The sequence below is a fragment of the Malus sylvestris genome, chromosome 1 (genome assembly GCF_916048215.2).
Source record: "Malus sylvestris chromosome 1, drMalSylv7.2, whole genome shotgun sequence".
In the NCBI taxonomy this organism is placed as follows: domain Eukaryota; kingdom Viridiplantae; phylum Streptophyta; class Magnoliopsida; order Rosales; family Rosaceae; genus Malus; species Malus sylvestris.
The window spans coordinates 14,895,535-14,921,352 of record NC_062260.1 but is presented as its reverse complement, the minus strand read 5'-3'; the positions used below and the strand labels follow the sequence as shown (position 1 = coordinate 14,921,352).

At 34.7% G+C, this 25,818-nt stretch overlaps 2 protein-coding genes across 2 annotated transcripts; one reads left to right on the top strand and one right to left on the bottom strand.

The window, feature by feature from the left end:
* The first annotated feature begins 10,032 nt into the window (after window positions 1–10,032).
* On the top strand, window positions 10,033–10,798 carry LOC126619373 (brassinosteroid-responsive RING protein 1-like). Its single transcript, XM_050288057.1, has one exon. It carries the CDS (start codon window positions 10,114–10,116, stop codon window positions 10,609–10,611), a length of 498 nt encoding a protein of 165 aa, XP_050144014.1. The 5' UTR covers window positions 10,033–10,113; the 3' UTR covers window positions 10,612–10,798.
* A 4,356-nt stretch (window positions 10,799–15,154) lies between these two features.
* Window positions 15,155–18,643, bottom strand: LOC126633498 (uncharacterized). The gene is made up of 8 exons (XM_050304148.1): window positions 18,380–18,643; window positions 17,654–17,675; window positions 17,346–17,402; window positions 17,164–17,245; window positions 16,850–16,945; window positions 16,625–16,749; window positions 16,519–16,537; window positions 15,155–16,269 (listed from the first exon to the last, which is right to left on the bottom strand). Exons 1-8 carry the CDS (start codon window positions 18,477–18,479, stop codon window positions 15,739–15,741), a joined length of 1,032 nt encoding a protein of 343 aa, XP_050160105.1. The 5' UTR covers window positions 18,480–18,643; the 3' UTR covers window positions 15,155–15,738.
* Window positions 18,644–25,818: the final 7,175 nt, after the last annotated feature.

Genomic DNA, 25,818 nt, shown 5'->3' with positions numbered 1-25,818 from the left:
TTTAATATTTTCATTTTTTTGGAAACAATAGGGCCCTTCTTTTAAGTATATATATTTGGGAAAGTTTATTATAATTGTGGAAGGCCTTCATTTTAAAGAATCAACACACTTCTTTTGGTAAGAGGCCAAAAAGAAACTATTATTACTTACAAATAATACTTTTTTAAAACAAAAAAAGGGACAAAAACAAAAACAAAAAAACAAAACAAAAAGTTATACTTTGTTGTAGACGAGTGTGATTGTGTAAATTCTAATCGATTATGAGTAGAATTTTACGATATCTTTTAGATAGTTTTCTAGTTGTAATTATAGTACTTGGAGAACAAAAATTTCTTTCTTCCTTATTATTAAAAATAAAAACATAATGAGGTAAGAAGTCATACCACTAAATTTCCAAACTCTCTCTTCTCTCTCTCTCCCGCCCGGCCTCTCCATCTCTTTTTTCTCAATAAAATAGGCCTTTTTTATATTCATTTTTTGTTTTTGGACTCCAGTGAATTTAAAAGTTGAGTGCATATTAAAAATGCCACATTACAGATTTTCTCAACATTGGCCCTGCCATCATATCTTGCATATTCTGCTCACATTAAATTTTTGTAAGCACTAAGCATATATATGTTCTCGTCCCTCATTTACACACACTTCTTAATCACCACCATTATCATTGTGTTTTTAACGATAGAATAATTACACCTAATGTATCTAAATTACTAAAAAAGAGACTTAAATTTGAACACATAATATGAAACACATTACTCTAACTAACTTGACTAAATTTAAATTTACGGTCATTCTCTTCGTTAATTTTCTTTTCTCTTTCTTTTCTTTTCTTCCTGACCACGACTGCTGATCTATTAGGTAAGACCAGAGACCACTTGTTGTCCATCATATAGCAAAAAAAGGAAGACTTAAACTTTGGACCAAGTGGCGGCAAAGATAAAGGGTCGGTTGGGGCCAGTACTTGTCTAGGGTTAGCCATGCAAAACCAAAATTAGGGTTGCCATCAAGTCATTCCATGTTCTGAAATCTTGATCGATCGAGATGGTGCATGCCTGTCTGTTTTCTATTTTTTTCAACATTGATGCAGTGATAATCAACCCAACCATCATGCCTTGTTGGTTGGCCAGGGCTCTCACCGCCGACCCTTTGTTCATCGATTGGCCGAGCTTCCAGCTCCTCCACATATACCCTATCATGGACTACTTCAACGTGGCCATGTCCCACACTTGTGTTATTCATGCTTTCTCTTTTTTATTGATTTCACTTTGAGGCTAGCTAGTTGTCTAATTATTCCCTTAATCAAGCTAGCTTATTTATATTTTCCTATTATTAAGAGAATATTTTTTGTCATCTATCATTTGGGAAATGCTAATTGCATCGCCCTAGCAATTTCGTGAAACAAAGAACACTTATAAACAGTATATAGTGAAAGAAATAATATTTATAAACAAGGTTTGATATAGTATAGTAATAGAGCTAATTGGACTAATGATCCTTGAACTTTAAGTAGTTTAATTGGAGCTTTGGTGATTAAATTAAGAGTTCGTGAGTATTGGTTACTGAACTTATTACAAGGTTTAAAAATGATCTTTTGGGTAACTGTGTTAAAATTTATGTTCATTTTCTCCAACAAACCCTTTATTTTGGATGAAATTTCCAATAGTATTACTCAAAAATAACCAGCATTTCACATTGTGACAAATCAGAAACTAATATTTATGAATCTTTAGTTCAAAGGCTAAAGTTTTAATTGAGCATAATACCAGGACCAATGCTCCAATTTTTCATAGTAATATTATTCATTTGGTATGTTTAAGATTTTTAAAATCAATTCACTTTCTCCATGTGACCGACATCACATTGCACATGTATTGTTTGTGTAATTCTCTAGGTAGTTTAAACACTATCTTAAGCCATTGAAATTTGACAAAAAAAGGAGTTAACTATGATTGTTGTGTTTTCAGTTTTCAGCCTATCATTTAGGAAAATGTCAGTCACTGACCTAACATGAATAGTTTTTTTTTTTTTTGGCGAAATAAGAGGTTTTTATTAAGGGAACTTTAACGAAAAGTTCATGATACTGTTCACCTTAACGAAAAATCATATTTTTACACTAAAACGTCAATCCTAGTACCATTTATTTTACCCTTTATTTTTTCCTTATCGTTAAAACTCAAAAATTTCAAGTCTTTTTCATTAGTTTTTTTTTTTTAAAGTGTTTTAGTTTTTCAAGTGATCCCAAAATTATTATTCTCTCTTATTATCGTTAATGGCTGCAAACAAATATTATTACTTTTCATAAGGTACCCAAAGCCCTTTGCTTTTCTTCATTGGGAACCATCTCCAGAAGGGTAGTTTAAGGGAAAGGGATCCTCTTTGAATTCCTTCCTCCTAATCCATCAAGTCCGAAGATCCGGAGCATTGAAATTTGATTCAACGGCTAAAGTTATTATAATTTTTAAAGTGGGCCCCTGTTTGTAGTCATTGGATCAAATTTCAATGGTCCAGATCCCCGAACTTGGTGGATTAGGAGGAAGGGATCCAGAGATGATCTCTTTCCTATTTTAAGGTCTAGTTTGGTATTATTGAATTTTTTTTACAAATCAGCTTTATTAAAATGCTGAGGTTAAAATTGTGTTTGGTAAATGAAAAAAAAATGTTTTTGTCCCAAAATTTTGGGTCCAAAACATCAAAAAGCAGAAGCAGCTCTACTCCTGCTTCTTCTTTCTTTTTTCACAGCACTACAACCCAAACTAGCCCTAAACTCAATGTGGATGGTTGCAGAAAAGACCCTCTTACTTTTATTAGAGCAGGTGGTGTTCTTAGGAACTCTTTGGAGCTTGGGATATACTAGGTTTTTAATCTTGGGCATGGAAAGATTCTCAACGTTGAAATTTGGGGCATCTTTTTGGGATTACAACTTGCTTGAATAAAGGTTTTCAGTGCCTTTTCTTGGAGTCTGATTCTACAATTTCTATCCATCTTATATCACATGGTGCCACTGATAATCATCCTAATGATGAATTCATTCAAGCTTGTCGTGCGATGTTACTGTATGACTGGAAATGTAATATTTGACATACCTATCGTAACATGAATTTTGTTTCTGATGAGTTGGCCAACCTGAGCCTTTATCATCCCTTGGGTCCGGTCTATTTTGAGCAAACTCCATCTTTTTGTAAGCTGTTATTATTTTCTAATATTTCTGGAGTCTCTTGACATCCTAACATTATTTTGTAATTTTTGTCAGGCTATTAGCCCCTTCGTTAATGTTTTTGTAGTTTTGTATAATTTTAGGTTCAAGATACCTCTTTGAAAAGAACGACGAGGCGAATTAAACTCATCGCTTGGCACAATTTAAAATTGAATTTCAGGCGTATAAGATTTAAATAACTTTTAGTTATTAATCTGAAATATATAAAATTAGACTGGCACATCTTAGCACCCAACCAAAAGGGAAAGAAGCTGCAATATGGTCCATATTTTCCTTGGATTAGTTGATGCTTTCTCTCCCTTAGTATGACTAATAAAGAACCAACTAATGATTATTACAATGACTTATACTAATACATCTTAATTCAAAGCCTTCTTTTCTAAGAAAATAATTGATGTGCACGTTCTGATATATTTATTTTAGCCGATCTTGTGCTGCCACACTTGGATAATATCTGGTAGTCGCATAAATATGAAGCACATATTAAATTATCAATTAATTAAATAAGACTATGCTAACCCTTGTTTAATAACAAAAACAATAAAAATTGTCTCACCTTCTGAACAAATTACACGTGGACTCATAAAGATGCAGAATCATTACTGCTGAAAATATGTGCAAATGGCAAATGCTTATTTGCAGCCTTAAAACTTATAAAAAAAGGATATTTATAATAATGTTAAGGAGATTAAATTTGTCATTGTTCTAAAAATCTCCGTTTAGAGCTGCTTAGGCCCCGGCTAGGCGTTAGGTGTCTGGCCATCGCCTCAATTAATGTCTAAGCGTTTGAAAAAATAGGACGCCTAGACCAGCTGAGGCGCCCGCTTAGGCAACCGCCTAGCCCACCAGACCCGCCTAGGCACCTGCTAGGTTGTGAGTTACTTTGACAGAAAATAGATAACTTTCAATTTGCATTTAACTTTTTTAATAAATTACAAGAGACTTGTTAAATACTTAAATGAGCACACAATATGTGTTTGTTCCTCATGTTTTCATTATGTTCCAATACTTTATAATACATATGTCATTCTATTTTATAGTTTATGATGAAATTATATTTATTTTAAGTATAAACAGACAATTATTTACACGAAATATAATTGATTTATTTAAATCCGCCTAATCCACCTAAGCGCCCACCTAGACCCCGTTTAGCCGTCTAGGAACTAGGCCTCAGCCCACCACCCGACTAGCGCTTAACTTCTTTTAGAACCTTGAAATTTGTAAACAAAATTTGTAAATTAAATAATAATGAAGCTGATGATTAGTTTATTACTTAAACACTGATAAACATACTCATTTTCTATTTGTAGCACATTATTTGATATGTAAATTTTGTAGACAAATTTAATCTCGCTAGTATTATTTTTTATAAAATTATTAGGGCCACGTATGAACTTATATATTACATTTACTTAGTAATCATAATGTCATGTCAGGATGTATTTTATTCATTTTGGGTGTCTTTTTCTTGGTTTGGCATGAAATGATTAGTGGGACTTGAATGATGCTATCATTTTAGAATTTCGATCTTTACATTTAAGCATCGTTTTGTTTATGCTAGTTTTGCTTTATGTACTAAAAAAAAATTTGAGGGCGATTTGAAGTTTTTTATTGATTGCATTTTGTTTATTCGTTTTTGGAGAATTACAAATTTTGTCCATGATATTTTGTATTTAGCTTCTACCTTTGAATCTATTAGTTTTAGTGTGGTTCGGCAGAAGGCTAACTTTGTCGTCTATCATTAGTTAATTATGATCACTCTATCCCTTCATATGTAATTTGGATTTTACATCCCCCTCATGCTAGACATGCAATGTTGTATAATTCTTTTTGCACTGGTGACCCTTGTGGCTCTGTTTTACTGTGGCAACTACTGTTTATATAAATTTGTCACGTTTACATGTAATACGCTTTTGCCTCGTTAGTTATCATGTATTTTTTTTTCTTTTTTTTTACATAAACACTTATTATTGATAAGGAACACATGAAAGAAAATAAAAAATTTGAGTGTTGTGTATTATCAGTCATTCATCAACATCGATTATACCGCAGACAAATACAATAACAAAATAGTTAGTGACAATGATTCAATGCATGTAGATGACTTTACATTTCCAACTGAAATAGGGAGAGTCTTGAATTTACATGTACATGCTTACATGTAACGTCACGGTCATATGTATTTCTTCTAAATATATTATTTTTTAAATGTTCTTCATTCTAAACATGTTCAATTGTTTATGATTTTCTATTCATGAAGTAAGAAATGAAGTGAAGTGCCGCCTGAACAGATAAAGGTCCAAAACATCATAAAGCAGAAGCAGCTCTACTCCTACTTATTGTTGGAAAATTAATTATTAGTTTATTTTTGTTTATGGCTTTCTTGTGGGACAAGGATATTAGAATTTTCTATATCATTTAAGGGTTAGGATTTAGGGTTTATTAGAGTTTTCTATATCCTTTAAGAGTTAGGATGTAGGGTTTATTAGAGTTTTCTATATCCTTTAAAGATTAGGATTTTGCTTTAGTTTTCACTATATATAGTAGTGCTTGTATTTGTTAATTACAATCAAGTCAGTCACGATGTAGTCTCTTGGGATTATGTAGCCGTTTTAGCATTCAGTTTGTTTAATAATATTTCTATTCTTTTGTTAGTCTCGTTCGTTGCGCACTCTGATATTCAACTCTTATGAAAACAGTGATTTTCTTTCACATCACTGCAATCCCAAACTAGCCCTGAACTCAATGTAGATGGTTGCAGAAAAGACCCTCTTAATTTCATTGAAGCAAGTGGTGGTCTTAGGAACTCTTTTGGAGCTTGGGATGCTAGGTTTTTAATCTTGGGCATGGAGAGATTCTCAACACTAAAATTTGGGGTATCCTTTTGGGATTACAACTTGCTTGAATAAAGGTGTTCAATGTCTTTTCTTGGAGTTTGATTCTGCAATTTATGTCCAACTTATATCACATGGTGCCACTGATAGTCATCCTAATGGTGAATAGATTCAAGCTTGTCGTGTGATATTACTGCGTGCCTAGGAATGTAATATATGACATATCTATTGTAAGATGAATTTTATTGCTAATGAGTTGGCAAACCTGAGCCTCTCTCACCATTTGGGTCCGATATATTTTGAGTAAGCTCCATCTTCTTGTAAGCTATTATTATTGTCTGATATTTCTGGTTTCTCTTGACCTCTCGACATTATTTTATAATTATTTTGTTGGGCCATTAGCCCATTTGGTTAAAAAAAAAAAAAAAACTTTCCACGTTGGATAATGTTTTTGTAGTTTTGGGTCATTTTAAGCTCAAGATACCATTTAGAAAGAACCAGAGACGAATTAAACTCATCACTTTGGCACAATTTAAGATGGATTCGGGCATATACGATTTAAATAAATTTTAGGTATTAACTTGAAATATATATAATTATAAGGTAAATTACACTTTACCATCTTAAGTTTGTGGTCAATTTCAATTCCTTACAACATCTTTAAAACATTTCACTTTCATACCTCAAGTACTATTTTATTTTAATATAATACATCCGTTACATTTTTCATCAATTGATCCGTTAAAAGTTGATGTAGCTGCCACATTTGTGTCACGTGTTAGCCAAATGTGTGCCATGTGGCAAAAAAAAAAAATTTTTTTTTTTTTAAACTTGAATCTTCTCAAAAAAAAAAAAAAAATTGAAAACGCAAAACCCACCCTCACTTGCCCCGCAACCCCTCCCCACCCCTCTTCTCCCTCCCAAGCCTCCCAACCACCTCCCTCCCTCTCCTCTACCCAAGCTGCCACCGACCCACTAACCCCAACAACCACCGCAAAATCCATTATTCCCGTATGGAATGACATTATCTCATTCTCCTCTTTAGCTGACAATATTTCGGAAATCGGTGACCGACATGTATATCCTTAAGAAGTAAAGATCAGTGAGCGAGAAATCGGCCGGGTCATCTTCGAATTTCTCGCGGCAGAGCCTGGACGTTCGTTTCGGTTCAAGAATCGAGTTTTGGAGCCATGTAGCCGTGGATCGTCACCGGAGGAACTCAAACTCTTCGTCGTCGTCGTCATGCTCTTCTCCGGAAAGGTTCTTCGATATGCCGTCGAGGTCCAAAATCCCAAAATGGGTGGACAAGTACATTGATCAAATTGGGTCGGGTTTGAGACATGGCAGGTGGAATGATACGATGGAGGGGTCCTGTATATAGCTACAACGGAGGAGGAAGACAACGGTGGTGCTGCATAGGCTCCGACCTGAACAGATCCATCGGAGGACAACACTCTCCCATTCTTTCTCTATCTTCTCTCTCCTCTCACTCGATAGTGTGTTCTGTGTCTGTGTTGTTGTAAACATGTGATTGCAGACAGTCAGGGAAGGTGGGGGTGGGGTGGGGTGGGTTTTTGGATATGAGGGGAGGTGAAGAGAGTGGAGGAGATGGAGGTGGTTGGGAGGCTCGGGAGAGAGAAGAGGGGTGGGGAGGGGTTGCGGTGGAGGTGGGGGTGGGTTCTGCGTTTTTAGTTTTTTTTTTTTTTTTTTTTTTAGAAGATTTAGTTTAAAAAAAAATTAAAATGCCAATAGCAGCCACATCAGCTTTTAAGGGATCAATGAATGGAAAATGTAACGGATGTATTATATTGAAATAAAATAGTACTTGAGGTATGAAAGTGAAATGTTTTAAAGATATTGTAAGGAATTGAAATCGACTCCAAACTTGAAGTGGTAAAGTGTAATTTACCCAAAATTATATTACATCTTAAGCACCCAACCGAAAGGGGGAAGAAGCTGCAATAGGGTCCATATTTTTCATGGATTAGTTGGTGCTTTCTCTCACTTAATGTATGGCTTATACATCTTTTACTTAATTAAGAACCTTGTTTTCTAAGAAAATAATTGATGTGCACGTTCTGATATATTTATTTTTATCTTCTAATCTCATAAATATGAAGCACATATTAAATTATTAATTAATTAAATAAGACTACCCTAGTTTAATAACAAAAGCAATAAAAATTGTCTCACCTTCTAAACAAATTACACTTGCACTCATAAAGATGCAGAACACTGCTGCTGAAAATATGTGCAAATTTCAAATGCTTATTCACAGCCTTAAAACTTATAAAAATGGAATATTTATAGATAATGTTAGAGAGATTAAATTTACAGATAAAATTTGTAAAGTAAATGACATGAAAGCTAAAGATTAGATTATTATTTAAGAGTTAATTAACGTACTTGTTTTCTATTGGTAACATATAATTTAATTTGTAAATTTTATCGACAAATTTAATTTCTCTAAAATTACTCTTTGTAAGGTTATTAAGGCCACGTATGTCGTATATTATTATATTAACACAATCCCGCTTAGTAATCATAATGTCATGCCAAGTTGTATTTTATTCATTTTTTGGTGACTTTTTCTTGGTGGGATGTGATATCCACACACCTATTTTTACTTATCTCACACCCTTTTAATTTTCGGCCGTTGGATCAGATGAATTGAAGAAGATCAAATGATAGAAATTAACAAGGGGTGTAGGAGAAGTAAAAAGGGGTATGTAGATAGCACACTCCTTTCTTGGTTTGGCATGAAATGATTAGTGGGACTTGAATGATGCTATCTTTTAGAATTTCGACCTTTACATTTAAGCATCGCTTTGTTTATGTCTAGTTTTGTAGTTGGGCGTTAGCCTAACTTATGTACTAAAAGAAAAAAAAATATTGAGGGTGATCTGAAGTTTTTTATTGATTGCATTTTGTTTATTCATTTTTTGAGAATTAAAATTTTTGTTTGTGATATTTTGTATTTAGCTTCTACCTCTGAATCTATTAGTTTTAGTGAGGTTCGGCAGAAGGTTAACTTTGTCGCCTATCATTAGTCAATTATGAACACTCTATCCCTTCGTATGTAGTTTGGATTTGTACATCCCCCTCATGCTAGACATGCAATATTGTATAATGCTTTTTGCACCGGTGACACTTGAGGCTCTATTCTATTTTGGCAACTATTGTTTATATAAATTTGTCACCTTCTCGGTTCACCTGTATTACATAAACACACATTATTAATAAGAAACACATAAAAGAAAATAAAAATATTTAGCGTTTAGTATTATCAGTCATTCATCTACGTAGATTACACCGTAAATATCGGATACAATAACAGAATAATTAGTGACAATGATTCAATGCATGTAGATGACTATTGAAAGTAAATTCCCTCCACCTAAAACTACAAGGATAAAGTAATACCTTACATTTTCAACTGAAATTAGGAGAGTCTTGAATTAGTAAATATACACGCTTACACATAACTAGGTAATAATATCAAGTAACGGTCATATGTATTTTTTCTAAATATATTATTTTTTAAATGTTCTTCATTCTAAACATGTTCAATTGTTTATGATTTTCTATTCATGAAATAAGAAATGAAGTGAAGTGCCGCCTACAGATAAAGGTCACTGATTCAATTATGACAGCCACATGATAATCACAGTGATTAGTAGTTAATTAGTCCCTTAATTAGTGGATTATAATCATAAGCCACACCCACTGCTCTTCCTTTCTCCTTGCCAATATTACCAGGTGCCACCCGTGGAATCCTAACGACTGTTGCACGACGGTCACGCACACTCAAAGTAACCCACACGCCAGAGCAGAGCACATGGCCCACCCCCAGCCATCCCACCACTCACGGGCCAGATTCCAGTGGGACCCACTCACAACGTCACAGGCGGTGACTCTATCGAATATACCCTCGCAACCGAAACAGAAGCTCTTCCCAATTAAAGGCTATAAAACGCCTTCAAATATATAGACCCAATCGGCATTTTCTCTCTCTAAGAACAACACCCGCGTCCTCTCCCTTTCTCTCTCTAAAGCGCCTCCATGGGCTTCCCAGTGGGATACACAGAGGTCTTCGTCTTCCCCAACCTCTTCCTCCACACACTCTCTCTCCTCGGCTTCATCCGAAGCCTCATTTTCTCGCTCTTCCACTTTCTGGGTCTCTCCGAATTTCTCGAAACCGACGACATCGTTTGGCCGGAGTCCGGATCCCACCTGCCTGAAAACCCATCCGCGTCGGCCCTCCTGATCAAGGAATTTCTCCCCGTCATCAAATTCCGCGACGTCGCCGGGGACCCTGCGGAGAGTTGCGCCGTCTGCCTGTACGAGTTCGAGGTGGAGGACGAGATCAGGTGTTTGACGAATTGCAAGCACATTTTTCACCGGGCGTGTTTGGACCGTTGGATGGACCACGATCAGAAGACGTGCCCGCTTTGTAGGACGGCGTTCGTGCCCGATGAGATGAGCGATGAGTTTTATCAACGGCTCTTTGCCGCCTCTGAGATTGACCATGATTATTACAGTGAGTACAGTTCGGTTTGAGGAAGTTTACCTTGTAATCGGTACAATTTCAGCATAAAATGTAAATACACATGAAATTTTGGTGCCAAATTTGAAGAAGCAAAAGAAAAAATAGGGAAAAGAGAGAAGATTTTGGATCATTTCTCTCTTTTGTTTTTGTATATTTTGATATTGAAATACAAATGCTACGTGATTCTCCTTCTTATCATCTATGCATATACGTTTATCTTACACTGCCCATTTTAAGTAATTCTATACTCAGATAGTCGACGCCCGACAAATCTATCTTTGTAATTCTTTACTCAGCAATTTGCTGGTATATTTTATGGGATTTTTTGTTAATGATTTCGCTTTAGAGTCAAGTCAATGACTTTAGGAAATGTGTTGGTGGGAAATTTTTATATTCTTTTTTAATATTTAAAAAGAAAGGGAAGTATAAAGGTGGGGTTTTGGCCTTTTTGGGTGTAATATGCCAATGGCAGATTAGAAGGGGAAATCTTTCTTAAGAATTTCGAGAATTATGTGATCGTGATCGTTTATCGTACATTATGTTATCAATTTTCGTTAAGTATTATTTATATTTCATTTTAAATTTTAAATTTTAAAATGATTTCTAATCACACGATGTACAATGAACAGACATGATCACAAAATCTCCAGGGATCCCCAAGAAAAAAATCCGGTTAGGATCCTTTTCCGATTAGAAGAATGGAGAGGCAGTATTGCTTGGGTTTTATGTCAATTTTCGACCCAAACTCTAATTTTTAGTGCAGGTATGTCGTCTCTGTCAATTTTCATTGAAAATTGTATCAAAAAAACTCATCACGTATTGCGCACTTGATCAAGTTTTGTGCATGTTTTAATCACTCTAAGACCTCTAGGTGAACTGGGATCAAAATTTCGTTGACTACACCTTGTCTTTGAAGGGGCTGACTACGTGTTCTACGGGCTTTAGTGAATTGAATTCTTACTCAAAGTCCCTTTGAAGGGGCGTTTGTTTGCCCTCACTAAATGAGACTGGATTGGACTGGACTAATAATTAGTTTAGTCTAATGTTTGTTATCATGCGGGACTAGTCTTAATGAGACTAGCCCAGACGCGCCTACACTAAAGGCTTCACTAAGAGGTCTTAGTGAGACCCCCAAAAACCACGGGATTGCTAGTCCCGTCTCCCTCTTCTGCAAGCAACATCGCTCAAACCCGCATGAGCAGCATCAGCCCTCCTTCATCCCATAAACCCAGCGCCCTTTTGGCATCTGGGTCGGTGATTTGGTGTCTTTTTCCATCTGGGTCTACCGGAACGACGGCAAAAACGAGTCTCATGGTGATCCTGATTCTTTCGCCGACAGCAAGATTGAAAACTTTAGCATTGGTGCAGTGACTCTTAGTGATTTTTCTTGACCAACTGTGATTTGCCCAGAAAATACAGGAACCAAATTTGAAGAAAAAAGAAAAAAGAAATACAAAGAGAGCGATGGGAGAGGGGACATTATACAGAGGTGAAACGAGAGAAACAAAAGGAAGGGGAGGGAGACACTGGTAACAAAAAATAAAGGTGCAAAGATGGGGAGAAAAGGGAAATGGGAGGGAGAGGCGGAGGGACAAAAATGGGGAAAAAGGGAAAGGGGCAGAAGACAAAATTTTGAAATATCCATTAAAACTCATGAAGGTTTAAGCACAAAATCTAAAATAAAATTGATAAGAGATAGATTAATAATTGAAGAGCAAAGATTGATGAACAATTGGGAGTTACCCGCGAGAGAGAAGGCTTTGTGAGATGGACTGCTGCTTTGTTTTCTCAGAGTGGAATGTCAGTTTGCTTAAGTGGGTTTATGGACGAGATCTTTCCAAAATGAAGAAGATGATTCTAGAAATAAAAAGGAAAAGTAAAAGTAATAATAAAATATTAATTGATATATAGTAAATTAATATAAAATAATATAATATTATAGTCTTGCTTTTTAGTCTTGAATCAAACACTTCACTAAATCAGTCCAGCTTAGTCTAGTTTAAGTCAGTCTAGCTTAGTTCCTGAAGCTAGTCCAGTCTGAGATAGTCCGGTGCAACAAACGCACCCTCAAGTTTTTTAAGTGAAAAAATACCTTTGAAAAAAGTCTTACATTTGTGCACACTTTTAATAATTCAGGTGGTTATTATGCAATTTTCATTTTTATGTTTTAGTTGACGTTTTTAAAGTGTCAATATATATATATATATATATATATATATATATTTATATTTTAGCAAACGATGTTGTCTACATTGTGAAAGTGAATTAAACCTCATAATGAGCTAGTAATAATGTCGTTCAAATTTGCCTTTGATGATATTCGAACCTGAGACCTATAACTTACAAGTGAAGAAAAATACCACTAACTGTAGTACTAAGTGACAATAAACAGTTTCTTTACTTTGTATAATTATGCGGTAGCGATTGAATGTAGGGAGCATGGACGTTTTGTTGATATTGTACGTCGGCAGCTGGTAAGACGGCCAATCGATTTATCCGGATCTAGTCAAAGCCAGTGGTGGTCAGAGATGCAAGTGGAAAGTTTGTAGCAGCAATGGCACAAAGACTTGCTGGAATTTCTTCGCCACTTCTAGCAGAGATGATGGCAGCTCGGGCTGCCGTGCTGTTTGCGCGCGATTTGGAGGCTGCTTATGTGGAATTTGCAGGGGATGCATAGACGGTGATCGCTGCACTTCAACAAAATTCTGAGGACGATATGTCTCCGCTGGGGCATGTTATTAATGATGCTAGACATTTTCTGTACTCAATTCCCCACTCGCGACTGTCTTTCACTAAACCGGAGGCTGGCAGGGTTGGACACCGCTTGGCTCGGTTGTGTCATTTTATGGATGGACAAAACCTATGGCTTGAGGAACCCCTTCATATTATTGAGGAAAGTTTAGACTTGTAATTTTAAGGTGCGGGATGCTCTTTTTTTCTTCGATCGGATTGAAATTTCCGATAAAATTTTTATCGAGGTGCATGTATGCACCTGTTCCTCTTTTGTACGTATTCCCTTCTCTTATTTATGAATATCGTACTTCTCTATAAAAAAAGTAATGGCTTGAATTTAATAAGATATAAGATCCAACTATATTTTCTTACCAAAATTTATAAATTCTTAGTAATTTATTAGGTGACAACCATCAATTTTGGATATGTTTGAATCTTTCAAATCTCTTAAAACTTTGTGAGTCATGATGGTTTACCTAATTATACTTGCCCTCCTCTACTTTTACTAATTAATCACAAGTTGATTGGTATTAGGTGTAAATTGTTTGTCTAATGAAAGTGATATTTATGATTATCCATCACATGGAAAAGAATCCTCGCCGAATTCTTTTCCTAGAGATCCGAGAGATTATGTAGTCGTGTCCGTTTATCGTATATCGTGCGATTAAAAATCATTTCAAAATTTAAAATTTAAAATTAAATATAAATAATAGCTAATGATAACTGACCGCACGATGTACAATGAACTGTCACAATTATGGAATCCTTGGAATCCCCATGACAAGGATCCTTTTCCCTATTACATGTTTACCAACCTTTCCTTGTCGACAATATAACATTCATTTCATCCGGTCTTCCTTCACATACAAATACTAAGGAAATTCTCTTAAAGTATGACTATGTACGAACTTTATGTTACCTCACAATTTAATGTTAATTTTCGTGCTGGAAAAAAACATGAAGTAGAAGAAATGCTACTTTTAAAAAAGTTTCCTTCACGTTTCTCTCGTTCACATCATCATAGCATCCTCCTCTATAATAGGAGCTGCCGTTGATTTTAGTTTGGCTAGTTTGAGTAACGTGCTACTCTTTGTACACGCACATTCGAATTTATGAGTCGTAGTTTAAATTAAATTGATTATCGGTTAGATAATTTATTTTTTTTTGTTACCATTTATTCTTTGAAAAGTATAAAGCATGAAATTACTTTTTTTTTTTAAAGGGATTTTCTTTTTTGCTTATAAAGTCTGGTTTTTGTTCTTTTTTTTGTTTTTTGTTTTTTGTTTTTTTTTTTCATTCTTCATTTGAAAAAGTTTAATTTATTGATTTGCCTCCTAAAATTGTCTCTAAGTCTTACTTTACCATCTGAAATTGGATTTCTCTATCTTTGCCTCCTCAAACTGCTAAAATAAAGGCATTTCACTTTATTTCTGTCAATTATATCCCATGAACGTTAAATGAAATGGTACTTTAGATATTTCATACTATGTTGGCAGAGATGAGCCATTGTGGTTGACAAGGTGAGGTATGAAAGTTTTTAGAATGCTCTAATCTCTAAATATGACAAATCTTTGCTAGCATGGACGTAAACATGGTGAAATGGCTCGATTTTGGCAGTTTTCAAGGGTAAAATGAGACAAATCCAATTTCATAGGGTAAATTGATATTAGAGGGCAATTTCTGAGGACAAATCAACAAATAAACTCTTGAAAATATAGAAATTATCTACTAATTCACGAATTTAAAGAAAAAAGAAAGATGAGTACAAGGTGATTATTTTTTAGTGCTTATGGAGAAATAAAAATTTAGCAATGCATTGCATAATTTTTGAAATTGGGATATGTGCTAGTCAGGCTAGTCTACTAGACATTGACGACGAAGTTAGGAGATAAACTCACTTTAATGGCATTGGTGTTGACATCACTACATATGTATCTCAAACCAATCACGTATTGTTATACATTTCAAATTTTTTTGTATGACAGGGCATGATTAATTTTAAATACCTTTGTATTGACATTTTAACATTCTTTCCTTGCAGTCCACCCTCAGAATCTCAAGTGTTGCAATTTAAAGTAACAAATCACGTTGATTCGCCTGGCCTTCTCTGCATTCCCTTAACAATGGGAGCTTGATGAAGGTGAGAACCATCAATGAAAAATTGACTCTTGAGAGACTTTCATGGAACGAACGTAACACTATTGTGGCTTCTCAAACCACTAATACAAGGTCATGTTTACGACTTTCTCCACATTACCTTCATTAGTGACTCGGAACGTGATAAAAAATCTAAAGGCAACATGGAAGAAACAATTTTGGTTTCAAAACTGAAGTTCAGTTAGGAAATTCCTGTATCTCCTTTCATACCCATGTGACTGAATTTCGGTCTGCATTGTACCATCAGATCACTTGGGAGGATTGGGATGGGTGAGGCTAGGAGGAGGAGGAGGTTGAGGATAACCGTCGAGAGGAGAAATTGGTGGAGGTCCTGGAGGATACGGAGGAGCAGATGCAGATTCTGGAGTATAACCAGGGGGTGGAGGAGGAGGTCCGAGGTTGTAAGGAAATTCTCCTGACTCTGGAGGAGGAGGATACGCGTGAGGTTTAGGCCCTGGAGGATATACAGGTTGCCCATATGCCGGTTGATGCATATATCCTACTGGCTGATGTCCATATCCTGCATGTTGATTTGGATACACCGCATGTTGGTTTGGATATCCTGCCGGTGGATATCCCGCTGGTTGATTTGGATATCCTGCCGGTTGATTTGGATATCCTGTTGGTGGAGGTGAACATCCAGCGTGTGGATGTTGATATCCGGCATGAGGAGAAACTGGCTGATCATTCCGTGACATCTGCTGCATCGGAGGAACTGCCATCACGAGCGGTGGACCAAGCTTGCCATCCCTTTTGTCCAGTTCAATCTTGTGCTGGGTCTGCATAACTCCAACTCAATGTTTGTTTGTTACGATAGAGATTCATCGCCATGAAATTAGAGGATTTTATCATATGCATCAGTAATGTAGGGTTGGAGATGAAGTTTTTAGTCTCTTAGAGCAAAGGGGTTCAGGGATTACAGTTCAAATTTCATTGATTTATCAAAATTCAGGCATCAAGTTATATAAGCGAAAAAATCAGAAGCTCAATGCTTTTAAAATGCACTTGATCACTAATTTATTGCATACCTGCATGCAGGCACAGACCCTGAAAAAACAGACCAAGTCAGAATCAGTAAAAGGTGTAATGAGCTCTGGTCTGAATGAGTCAAGAAAGGTGGAATGAAGGCCTTACGAGCAAAACACCGTGTCAGCTATACAGTTCAACACACTGGAAATATCTGAGAGTTCCTCGCTTCCAGTTAAGCAAGCAATCAAGGAGCATATACACGCAATTTGGCTGAGGCAGAGCATACATCCCTACAAAAGAATGGCATGTTGGAGCAAGAAGGGTATCATAATATGTGTAGATGCAGAGAAAAAATTGTAAACATAAACATCAGGACAGATGAGATATTACAATAATGCAGTTGTCACACGGTGTTGTTTGTATATTGAACTCATCTTGGATTAGAAAGCGTGTCGAGGAAACTGAACTTGAAAAGCAGCAGCAGACCTGAAAGCAACAAAGTATGCAAACATATATACAGTAAAAGTTTCATGGATGTCGATGTCTAGAAAAATGCAGTAACAGAGCGCACAAGGTGAGGAATACCTACATGGATTGCAACATGTAGTAATAGATGAGTTAAGCCTGAATTTGTTCTTTAAAAAATGATGAATACCACATCACTAAACGCGTAAATTACAACAACAAAACAATGTGATTAATACCTCCGTAACAAGACACAATTGAGGGCAACGCCTTTCTCCAAACTTTCCACTGCATGGCATATATCCGGCACAGCATGTGTACCTGTAACACAGAATATCGCCAAGCTAGTGTTCAGGAATCGCAATCTTTCTGTAATGATCAGGAGTATCTGGAAATAAATGTAATTATTAGTTACAGTTACCTTGACATATCATTGTAAAGAGCTCGTTTGCGTAGCAGGTAAGAAACACACGGAGCACTATCATGTAACGAAGAAAAATTAGATTGCAGAATGCAAGAAACAAGGCATCTCTCTATAAAACACAAGTCTGAGTACCGAAAAATCAAAACGAGCAATCATATCGCCAGTACCAAAGTGTCACGATGAAATCGTTGATACGAGAACATCATACTAAACAATCTTACAGCAAAAGTAGAAACATATCTAATCGATAAGTGAGCTAAATGCAACAACTTAAGAATGCACCACAGAGATATAAGAGTGCTTACCAGAGACATGCCAAGCAAAAATCTGCATAACAAACAAAACATAACAAGATTAAATTTCGGGTCGGATCAAATGCACATAAAGAAAGAAATACCAAAATCCAAACATCAAAATTAAAGCCAATTCTAGTTGATGATGTTAGCGAAATCAAATTTTCCCATTTCTTTGAGATAAAACACCAATTTATTTGTCTATTTTCTTACACTCATTTTCCCTTCACTTTCTCATAAACCAAACAACTAATCACCAATAACTAACAGTACAGCCTAAAATTTGGTAGGGCAGCCCCACATTGAGTGGGATTGCGTGAGGATGGTGGGACCAAAATACAAGGATATCACATGCTTTTATGAGATGCACTCTATGGATGACATCGTCACGTCGATCTTATACATACAAAACCTCAAAATCCATTCAGCCAAAAAACGAAAACTAAAAAACAAATTAAAAATCCACATCCCATCTGCATGGAGCTCACTACGTTTTCTCAGTAGTAGTCAAATCTTTTATTTCCATATTCATTTCTTCGTTTTTGTTTTACCTACATTTTCTTATAGACAAATCATCAAAGACGCAACAAAGAATGAAATTCCATCAAAACAGTCGAACACCTCCCCCGATTCATAACAGAAACAAGGAAAATCCTCTGTTTTTTTCCTTCACATTCTTGGCAACCAAACAGAAACTAAACAACAATGTACATTGAGCCGATACAAATCGCTACTTACAGGAAGTGTCGGCAGTCGCGGTGTCCATCAAACCGGCGTGCCATAGATTCCGGTACCCCTGACGGACCTGCATTTTCCCTACCTGGTCTTGAATCCCCATTTTCTCTCGATCCAAACAAGTCTCAAAATATTCCGAGAACGAAAGTTTATTGTAATGCGATCGAAATACGAAAATCGCAAACCAAAAACCACTCGCCGACAGAGAGAAGAAAGGATTTGTGGCGAAATTGAAGCGTTAATTTCAATAATCGCGAAGAGTGATTACCTTTTTTTGTTTTATATATATGCGTAACTGCGTACATGCAGGCAAAGCTGGTGGATGAGCGAGGTGAAATTACGTTCGAGGAGCTGACGAGATTGTGTGAGGGGAGAACAGCTGTGATTTGATATGTCCAAAAATGTAATTTAGGAGGTTGGGAGCTTAAGTCGCATATTTGCATGTGATATAGCGTACGTAAGTGGGGGAAAGATTTTTCAGTGGACTGGTCATATGTCATTCTATAATTGAAGTAAAGTTTTTGTTTTCCAATATCCTTTAAATTTTATAATGACATATAATGTTCTGCCCTGTGTTACTAATATAATAAAAATTCTCCTCAATTATGGGCGGGAATTACATTTTATGATAAACTATAGATACAATTGTAACTATGAGGAATAAAGTGAAACTTGAAGTAATCTACAGGGACCAAAAGGGATATTAACTTTAATATTTGTGTGGATTTTAACACTTATTTATTATTGACTCATTGTACGGCTTCAAAACAAAATTTGCCCCCATCACCTCTCTTTTAAAGTTTAGAATTAAAATATCAAATAAAATGAAATAAAATCTCTCAAGTAATCAAAGAAAAATGATCCTACATAAAATATAAATTAAATAAATTATTGTTTATACAATAAAAAACTAAACTTTTTTAAATGGTAGAATATGTGATTAAGAGTGTTTACCTCTGCACCCTATATTAATATAGGGAGAGTAAATTTTCTTCATGCGAAAAGAGCGTTTCTAAAATTATATTGGATAAACAATTAGTTTTTTTGTTCTTTTTCAAATAATCCACATCAACAATCGGAAAATAGCTATATAAGGAATTAAGATTTGTCAAGAGTTTTAGTGATATTCTTCTTCATTTGTAAGTGAGAGGTTTTAGGTTCAATTCTCGCCAAAGGTGAATTTGAACCACATTATGCTAACCCATCTCCAACTCTTGGGTTAAAATCTACTTTTAATTTTTTTTTTTTTTTTGCTTCAATGTTTATGAGTTAAAATTTTAGCCTGAAATTATTAAAAAATGAATTCAGACTAAATTTTAATTTTGTTGTTAACTTTTTTCAAATATTTTTTTTTTAAGATTATCATAATTTATTTTTATGAACATTTTAACCTACAAATATTGGAATTCTGAGAAAAATTGAAAATTCACTAAATCAAACCCAACATGTATTTATAGAGTTTTTGGGTGAATTTTGGTTAAATTTTTTTTTAAATTCTTTTAGTCTTTGGATTCAATTTTGGGCAATTAGATCTTTTTTTAACCATTAAATTTGATCATATTCGATCTCAGCCGTTGGATTTAATGCATTTAAAATTTTAAATTGCCCAAATTTTAAGTTTTAACCCAAAACTTATTTTAGACCCAACTATTGGAGAAGGATTGTGTGTGTTTAAACCTAAATTTTAGGGGCCAACCTTTTAACCCTAACCTAAAATATGCGTTAAATTGGCCCTAATTTTAGTTTTAAACCCAAAACTTATTTTAGGTCCAACCATTTGAGAATAATTGGGTTAGTTTAAAACCTAAATTTTTCAATCCAAGAGTTGGAGATGGTCTTAGTGTAAATAATATCATTTGGTAAAAACATAAAAAATAAAAAAAATAACAAAACAAAAAAGGGTAAATTACATAAAACTACCTCAATTATTAGGTCAGTCACAGTTTCATACCCCTTCTTTAAAAAAATTCAATGCCATACTTTATCTTCGAATTTGTTGCAATGTCATACATTCTATCAGTTATCTGTCAATTCCTCTGTTAAATGCTGACGTGGCTTGAGGCGGGCCCACTTTCTATTAAAAATTAATTAAAAATAATAATAATTTACCCTTAAAAATAAAATAAAATAAAAATCCCCAAATGCCCATACCGATCCTCGAAGGCCAAATCAATGGCCAAGCAGTCCAACCTCACCGTCCTCCAACTCCTCCCTTCATTCGTCAAGTTCGCCCATGCCCTCGCCCGCCCGTCCATCTCCAAATTCCATGTCAGAGCCATCAGGTACGGTTCATTGAGTCAGATCTTCCTCGACGTCAACCTCGAGTTCCCAGGTCTCCCCCTCCACTACTCGGTCCACACCGAGCAGTTCCTCGTCACTAACTTCTCAATCCAATCAAAAGAGGTAGGCCTAAGGGGGATATGTTGACGTGGGTGGGGAAGGGGTCGAGGAAGATGGGTGTTTGGGAGTTTGGGTTTTTTTTATTTAAAGGGTAAATTATTATTATTTTAATATTTTATTAATTTTTAATAGAAAGTGGGCCCCACCTCAAGCCACGTCAGCATTTAACAGATGAATTGACAGACAACTGACGGAAGGTATGACATTGCAACAAATTTGAAGATAAGGTATGACATTGAAATTGTTTTAAAAAGGGGTACAAAACTATGACTGACCCAATAGTTGAGGTAGTTTCATGTAATTTATCCAAAAAAAAAAAACTTTAAAGTTTGAAATAAAATCAAATTCCATTAAATAGTAATAGAATTACCACTTGAGAATAATCTAGTGCCACAAATGTAAGTATGTATACTATCCATTGGAAGCAGTGCCGGTCTTGAGATTTTTGAGGCTCGGGGCAATACCAGAAAAAGTGCCCAAATATAACTCCACGTAAAAAACAAAATTCAATTGTTTTAGTGTTCGTATTTGTGCATGACGATGTAACTTTTCTTTGATAAAATGATAGTGGGGTGTGAAGGATTATGCTAAGCAACATGATAGTGGGGTAACTTCTACTATATTATGCTTTTCTTTATGCTTATAACTAAAATGCCATGGTCTAAAATCTCTCATGTTAATCTTGGCCACAATTATGCTAACTTATGGTTTACAAATACAACTCTCTGTATTATCACAAAGACATGGTGGATACATGTTTGTAATAATATCCATCCTTGGTTTTGGATCAAAGATGGACTGATACAAAGCACATTGTAATTGTAATTGTAACTCTTTCATGGACTATTGTGCTCTGCTCAAAATCTTATTTTGCATATCTGGTGGCATTATTCTTAATTTTGCTTTTGAAATTTCTTCTAATAGGGTATCATTTATTATTAAGTCTAAAGATATTTTCCTAAGAAAACTTTCATATCTTTCTTGTTTTTCTTTGCCACTCAAATGTTGATGTTGCTCATTATTTTGATGCTGCTTCATTTCAATGTCTTCTTCTAAGAGCTCAATCTTAATCTCTTCTATGAGCTCATTAACCTCTTGTTCTATGGGTTCAATAACCGTTTTTTCTTTATTCTTACGCTGATCAGTTTCCAAACCTATTATCAATTTTTTTTTTCCAGGTGTCACTTGCCTTTTACTGCATTATAAGATATTGGAGTTCTTGGTTCATTTTGGTAAACTTACTAAGTAATGACTCATGGTCTTTAGAAATGACTTGAAGATTATGCTCAAGATAATGAATCTGATGCTGACTTTGATGGAAATTAAAATTAAAGCTATCAAATTCTTGTTCTAAGGCTCTAATTAGTTTTTCATGACCTAACCTCATGCTTGGCTGTTTGATTTAGATATTCCAAAAATTATCTAAGAGAACATGTTGCCTATCACAGAGTTTTGGTATCCTTGACCTATACCTCAGAGTTGGATTTTTTATTCTTTCAACAAAAGTGTCATTAAAGTTGAAAGTGGGTACTAGTGGTGATACTGGTCTACTTATACTATTTTGGAATTCATTGAATGATGGAGGTCCGTGGTGCACCATTATGCTATTGAAATGTGCTCTTCTGCCTTGTGGTCTGTGCTATTTAAGGATGATGGTCTACGATATTCCATTCCTGTACAACAAATTAATCTTGAAAAGATATCAGCTAATGTATTGTCACTACCTTTTATATGTTCAAAAATTGGTTTAAAACCATTTCTTGCAATTGAATCAATAAAATTATCCCATCTTCGAGCTGCCTATTTATTAGCATGTATCTTGTTATAATGAGAAACTATACTTTGACAATTTGTTCTAATCGTAAATACTTCATTATGTAAAAATAAAGAAAATATTTCAAGTGAGTTAATTATTCTAAAAATTTCTAAATCTGTTGATGGTAATATTGACCATACATCACTAAATTTTCCTCATAAATATCTACAAACTTGTTCTTCAGACTTTGGTGACTTCTTATGCTTTTTTTGGTATAGTATATCTGCCTATCTTAATGATGAAGTATTTATTTCAACTATTTTGTAACTATCATCTAATGGTAATTAATGGCTTGAGTTGAGTAATTTCTTCCTTTATATTTTGAACTAATTTAATATATTCACTATTAAAATACTTTTGTCCAGTTTTGCTAGTTTTACTGTGTAATACTGCTATTTTTCTTCCTAAATTAGGGATAAAATTTCTTACATAATTTAACAATCCTAAAAATGTAACATCCCATATTGCCCAGGGGAGTGGATCCTGTAAGCCTTATATGTATATTCTCATCTCTACCTAGCACGAGGCCTTTTGGGAGCTCACTGGTTTCAGGTTTCATCGAAACTTTGAAGTTAAGCAAGTTTGAGCTAGAGCAATCCCAGGATGGGTGACATCCTAGGAAGTTGCTTGTGAGTTCCCAGAAATAAAACCGTGAGGGCGTGGTCAGGGCCTAAAGCGGACAATATCGTGCTATGGCGAAGTCGGGCCCGGGAAGTGGGGGAGCCCGGGCCGAGATGTGACAGTTTGGTATCAGAGCCAATCTTTGATCGGAAGTGTGCCGATGAGGACGTCGAGCCCCTAAGGGGGTGGATTGTAACATCCCACATCGCCCAGGGGAGTGGATCTTGTAAGCCTTATATGTATATTCTCATATCTACCTAGCACGAGGTTTTTTGGGAGCTCACGGGTTTTGGGTTCCATCGAAACTCCAAAGTTAAGCGAGTTTTGGCTAGAGCAATCCTAGGCTGGGTGACCACCTGGGAAGTTGCTTGTGAATTCCCAGAAACAAAACCGTGAAGGCATGGTCGGGGCCCAAAGCGGACAATATCGTGCTACGGCGGAGTTGGGCCCAAGAAGTGGGGGAGCTCGGGCCGAGATGTGACAAAAAATGCTTGTAATTGTTTCTATATTCTAACTCATCTGGAAATTCTAAGACATTTTTGCTATATGATCTTGTAATTGTATCTAACTTGATATAAATTCCTAAAAATTCTATATCTTGCTTTTCTAATGCTATTTTATTTTTGCTAATCACAATTCCATTATTGATAAATTTTTGTAAAACTATCACTAAGTGCTTTCTATGTTTATTTCTATTTTTACTATGTACTAAAATATTATCTACATAAACACTACAAAATTTGTCATATTTCTTGAAAAGTTGGTCCATCTTTCTTTGAAAGATCGATGGAGCATTTTAAAGTCCAAATGGCATAATAAGCCACTCAAAATGTCCTTCTGGACAAGTAAAAGATGTCTACTCAATTGATTCTTCTACTAATCGTATTTGCCAAAATCCTGATTTACAATCAAATTTGCTAAAATATTTACTCTCTTGAATTTTATTTATAAGTTCATCCTTATTTGGTAACTTATACTATTTTCATATGTATTATCATTTATCTCTTGTAATTATAAACTATTTTAGTCTTACCTCTCTTTAGTTCTAAATGTTTTCTCACAATAAATGCTACTGATCTATGTCTAGACTTAGAATGTCTAATTACTTTTAAATTTAACAACTCTTTTATTTGATGCTCAAACTCTTGTTTATCTATTAAACTACAAGACATATCAGCTGTCTTTATGGTTATATCTAGATTAATTATATCTAATTTTGCTAATATTTTATTTTTACTTCAATATAACTGTGGGTCTTCTCCTATGATTCTAGTTTGTTCTGCTAATTGTAATAATTCTTCTAAACTTTTTGGTCTATCTAATTGTAATATTTCCATACGTTTCCTTCTTCTATAATCGGATATTCATGTTCAAATATTTCTTCATCAAACTCTTCTATATTATTATGCTCATCATTTTCTTTTGAGTTTTCTAAATAATAACTATCTTGGCCACTAGACTGTTTTATACTTATATTTTTGTATATTTCTACAGTATTACTTTGATCAGTTATTATAATGCCTCTTGTGAAAAATGTTATGTTAGGATTCATAAATAAAAAACCTTGCAAACTTTTCAAAAAGTTTAAACTTAAAATGAATGGGTATGATCCTACTAGTGAAACAAATGTTAATGGTAAATTAAATTGTTGTTTTTCTACTTTTATAGACTCATTATTAATACAATGTGTTAAATAAACTGGTATCTCATCAAACTGTGTTATTCTCACTAATTTTGCTAATTTTTGTCTATATTTTTATGGTATTAACTCTTCTTATATGACACTCTTTGTGCTTGTTGTATCTATCATAGTTGTTGTTTGTATTTTGTATTCTTTTGCTATTTCTATTTCACAATTTATGGTAATTAAAGAACTATTTTTTGGCTTTTCTGTACTATAAACAATATTTCCTAATATTTCAGTATTTTCTTGTGATTATGCTGAATTAATTTCTTATAGCCTATTACTATAACACTTTTCACACATTATTAAATATGTATTATAATATTTATTTGCAACTAACTTTCTACGCTTATGATATTTTTTCTGGCCACCCTAAATTTATATATTTATACTTTTCTTCATGTTGTTCTTCTGTGAATGCATACATGTACTCTTCTAAATCACTATTTGAACAACTTGAATATTCTGAGTCTGAATCTATCATATTTATACTTTCTATACTACAAATACTCTTATTATCACTTAAATCATCTAAATTATATATTAAATGTATATCCTCATCTTCTTTTAACTTAAACATCTCCTTCAAATGTACTTTATCTCTCTGCTGTTTACCTAATTTTGGACATTTAGGTCTAAGGTGCCCAACTTCCCCACATAAATAACATTTACAACTACTCTTATCTTTTGGTGCTTTATATTTTCTAATCCAAGGTCTACCACTTCTTTTTCTAAATGTTTTGAAATATATTTTCTCTTTCTATATGTTCTTGAAGGTCTTATGCTGAAATTCTTATGCTGTTTGTAGGGTTTATATGACTTATATTTCTTTTTGTATATGACACACTCTGACCCAGAATGTCCACTATGACTCCAAATCGAGCCGTGATGGCCGACACCTGGAAGGTGACGAAGCCATAA

Excerpts from the sequence above, each read along its gene's own strand:
- LOC126633498 (XM_050304148.1), bottom strand. The coding sequence starts at position 18,479 with ATGGGGATTCAAGACCAGGTAGGGAAAATGCAGGTCCGTCAGGGGTAC. Across the intron at positions 17,676-18,379 it reads CGCGACTGCCGACACTTCCT|ATTTTTGCTTGGCATGTCTC; the intron begins GTAAGTAGCGAT and ends TTTGTTATGCAG. Across the intron at positions 16,946-17,163 it reads AATTGTGTCTTGTTACGGAG|GTCTGCTGCTGCTTTTCAAG; the intron begins GTATTAATCACA and ends TGTTGCTTTCAG.
- LOC126619373 (XM_050288057.1), top strand. The coding sequence starts at position 10,114 with ATGGGCTTCCCAGTGGGATACACAGAGGTCTTCGTCTTCCCCAACCTC.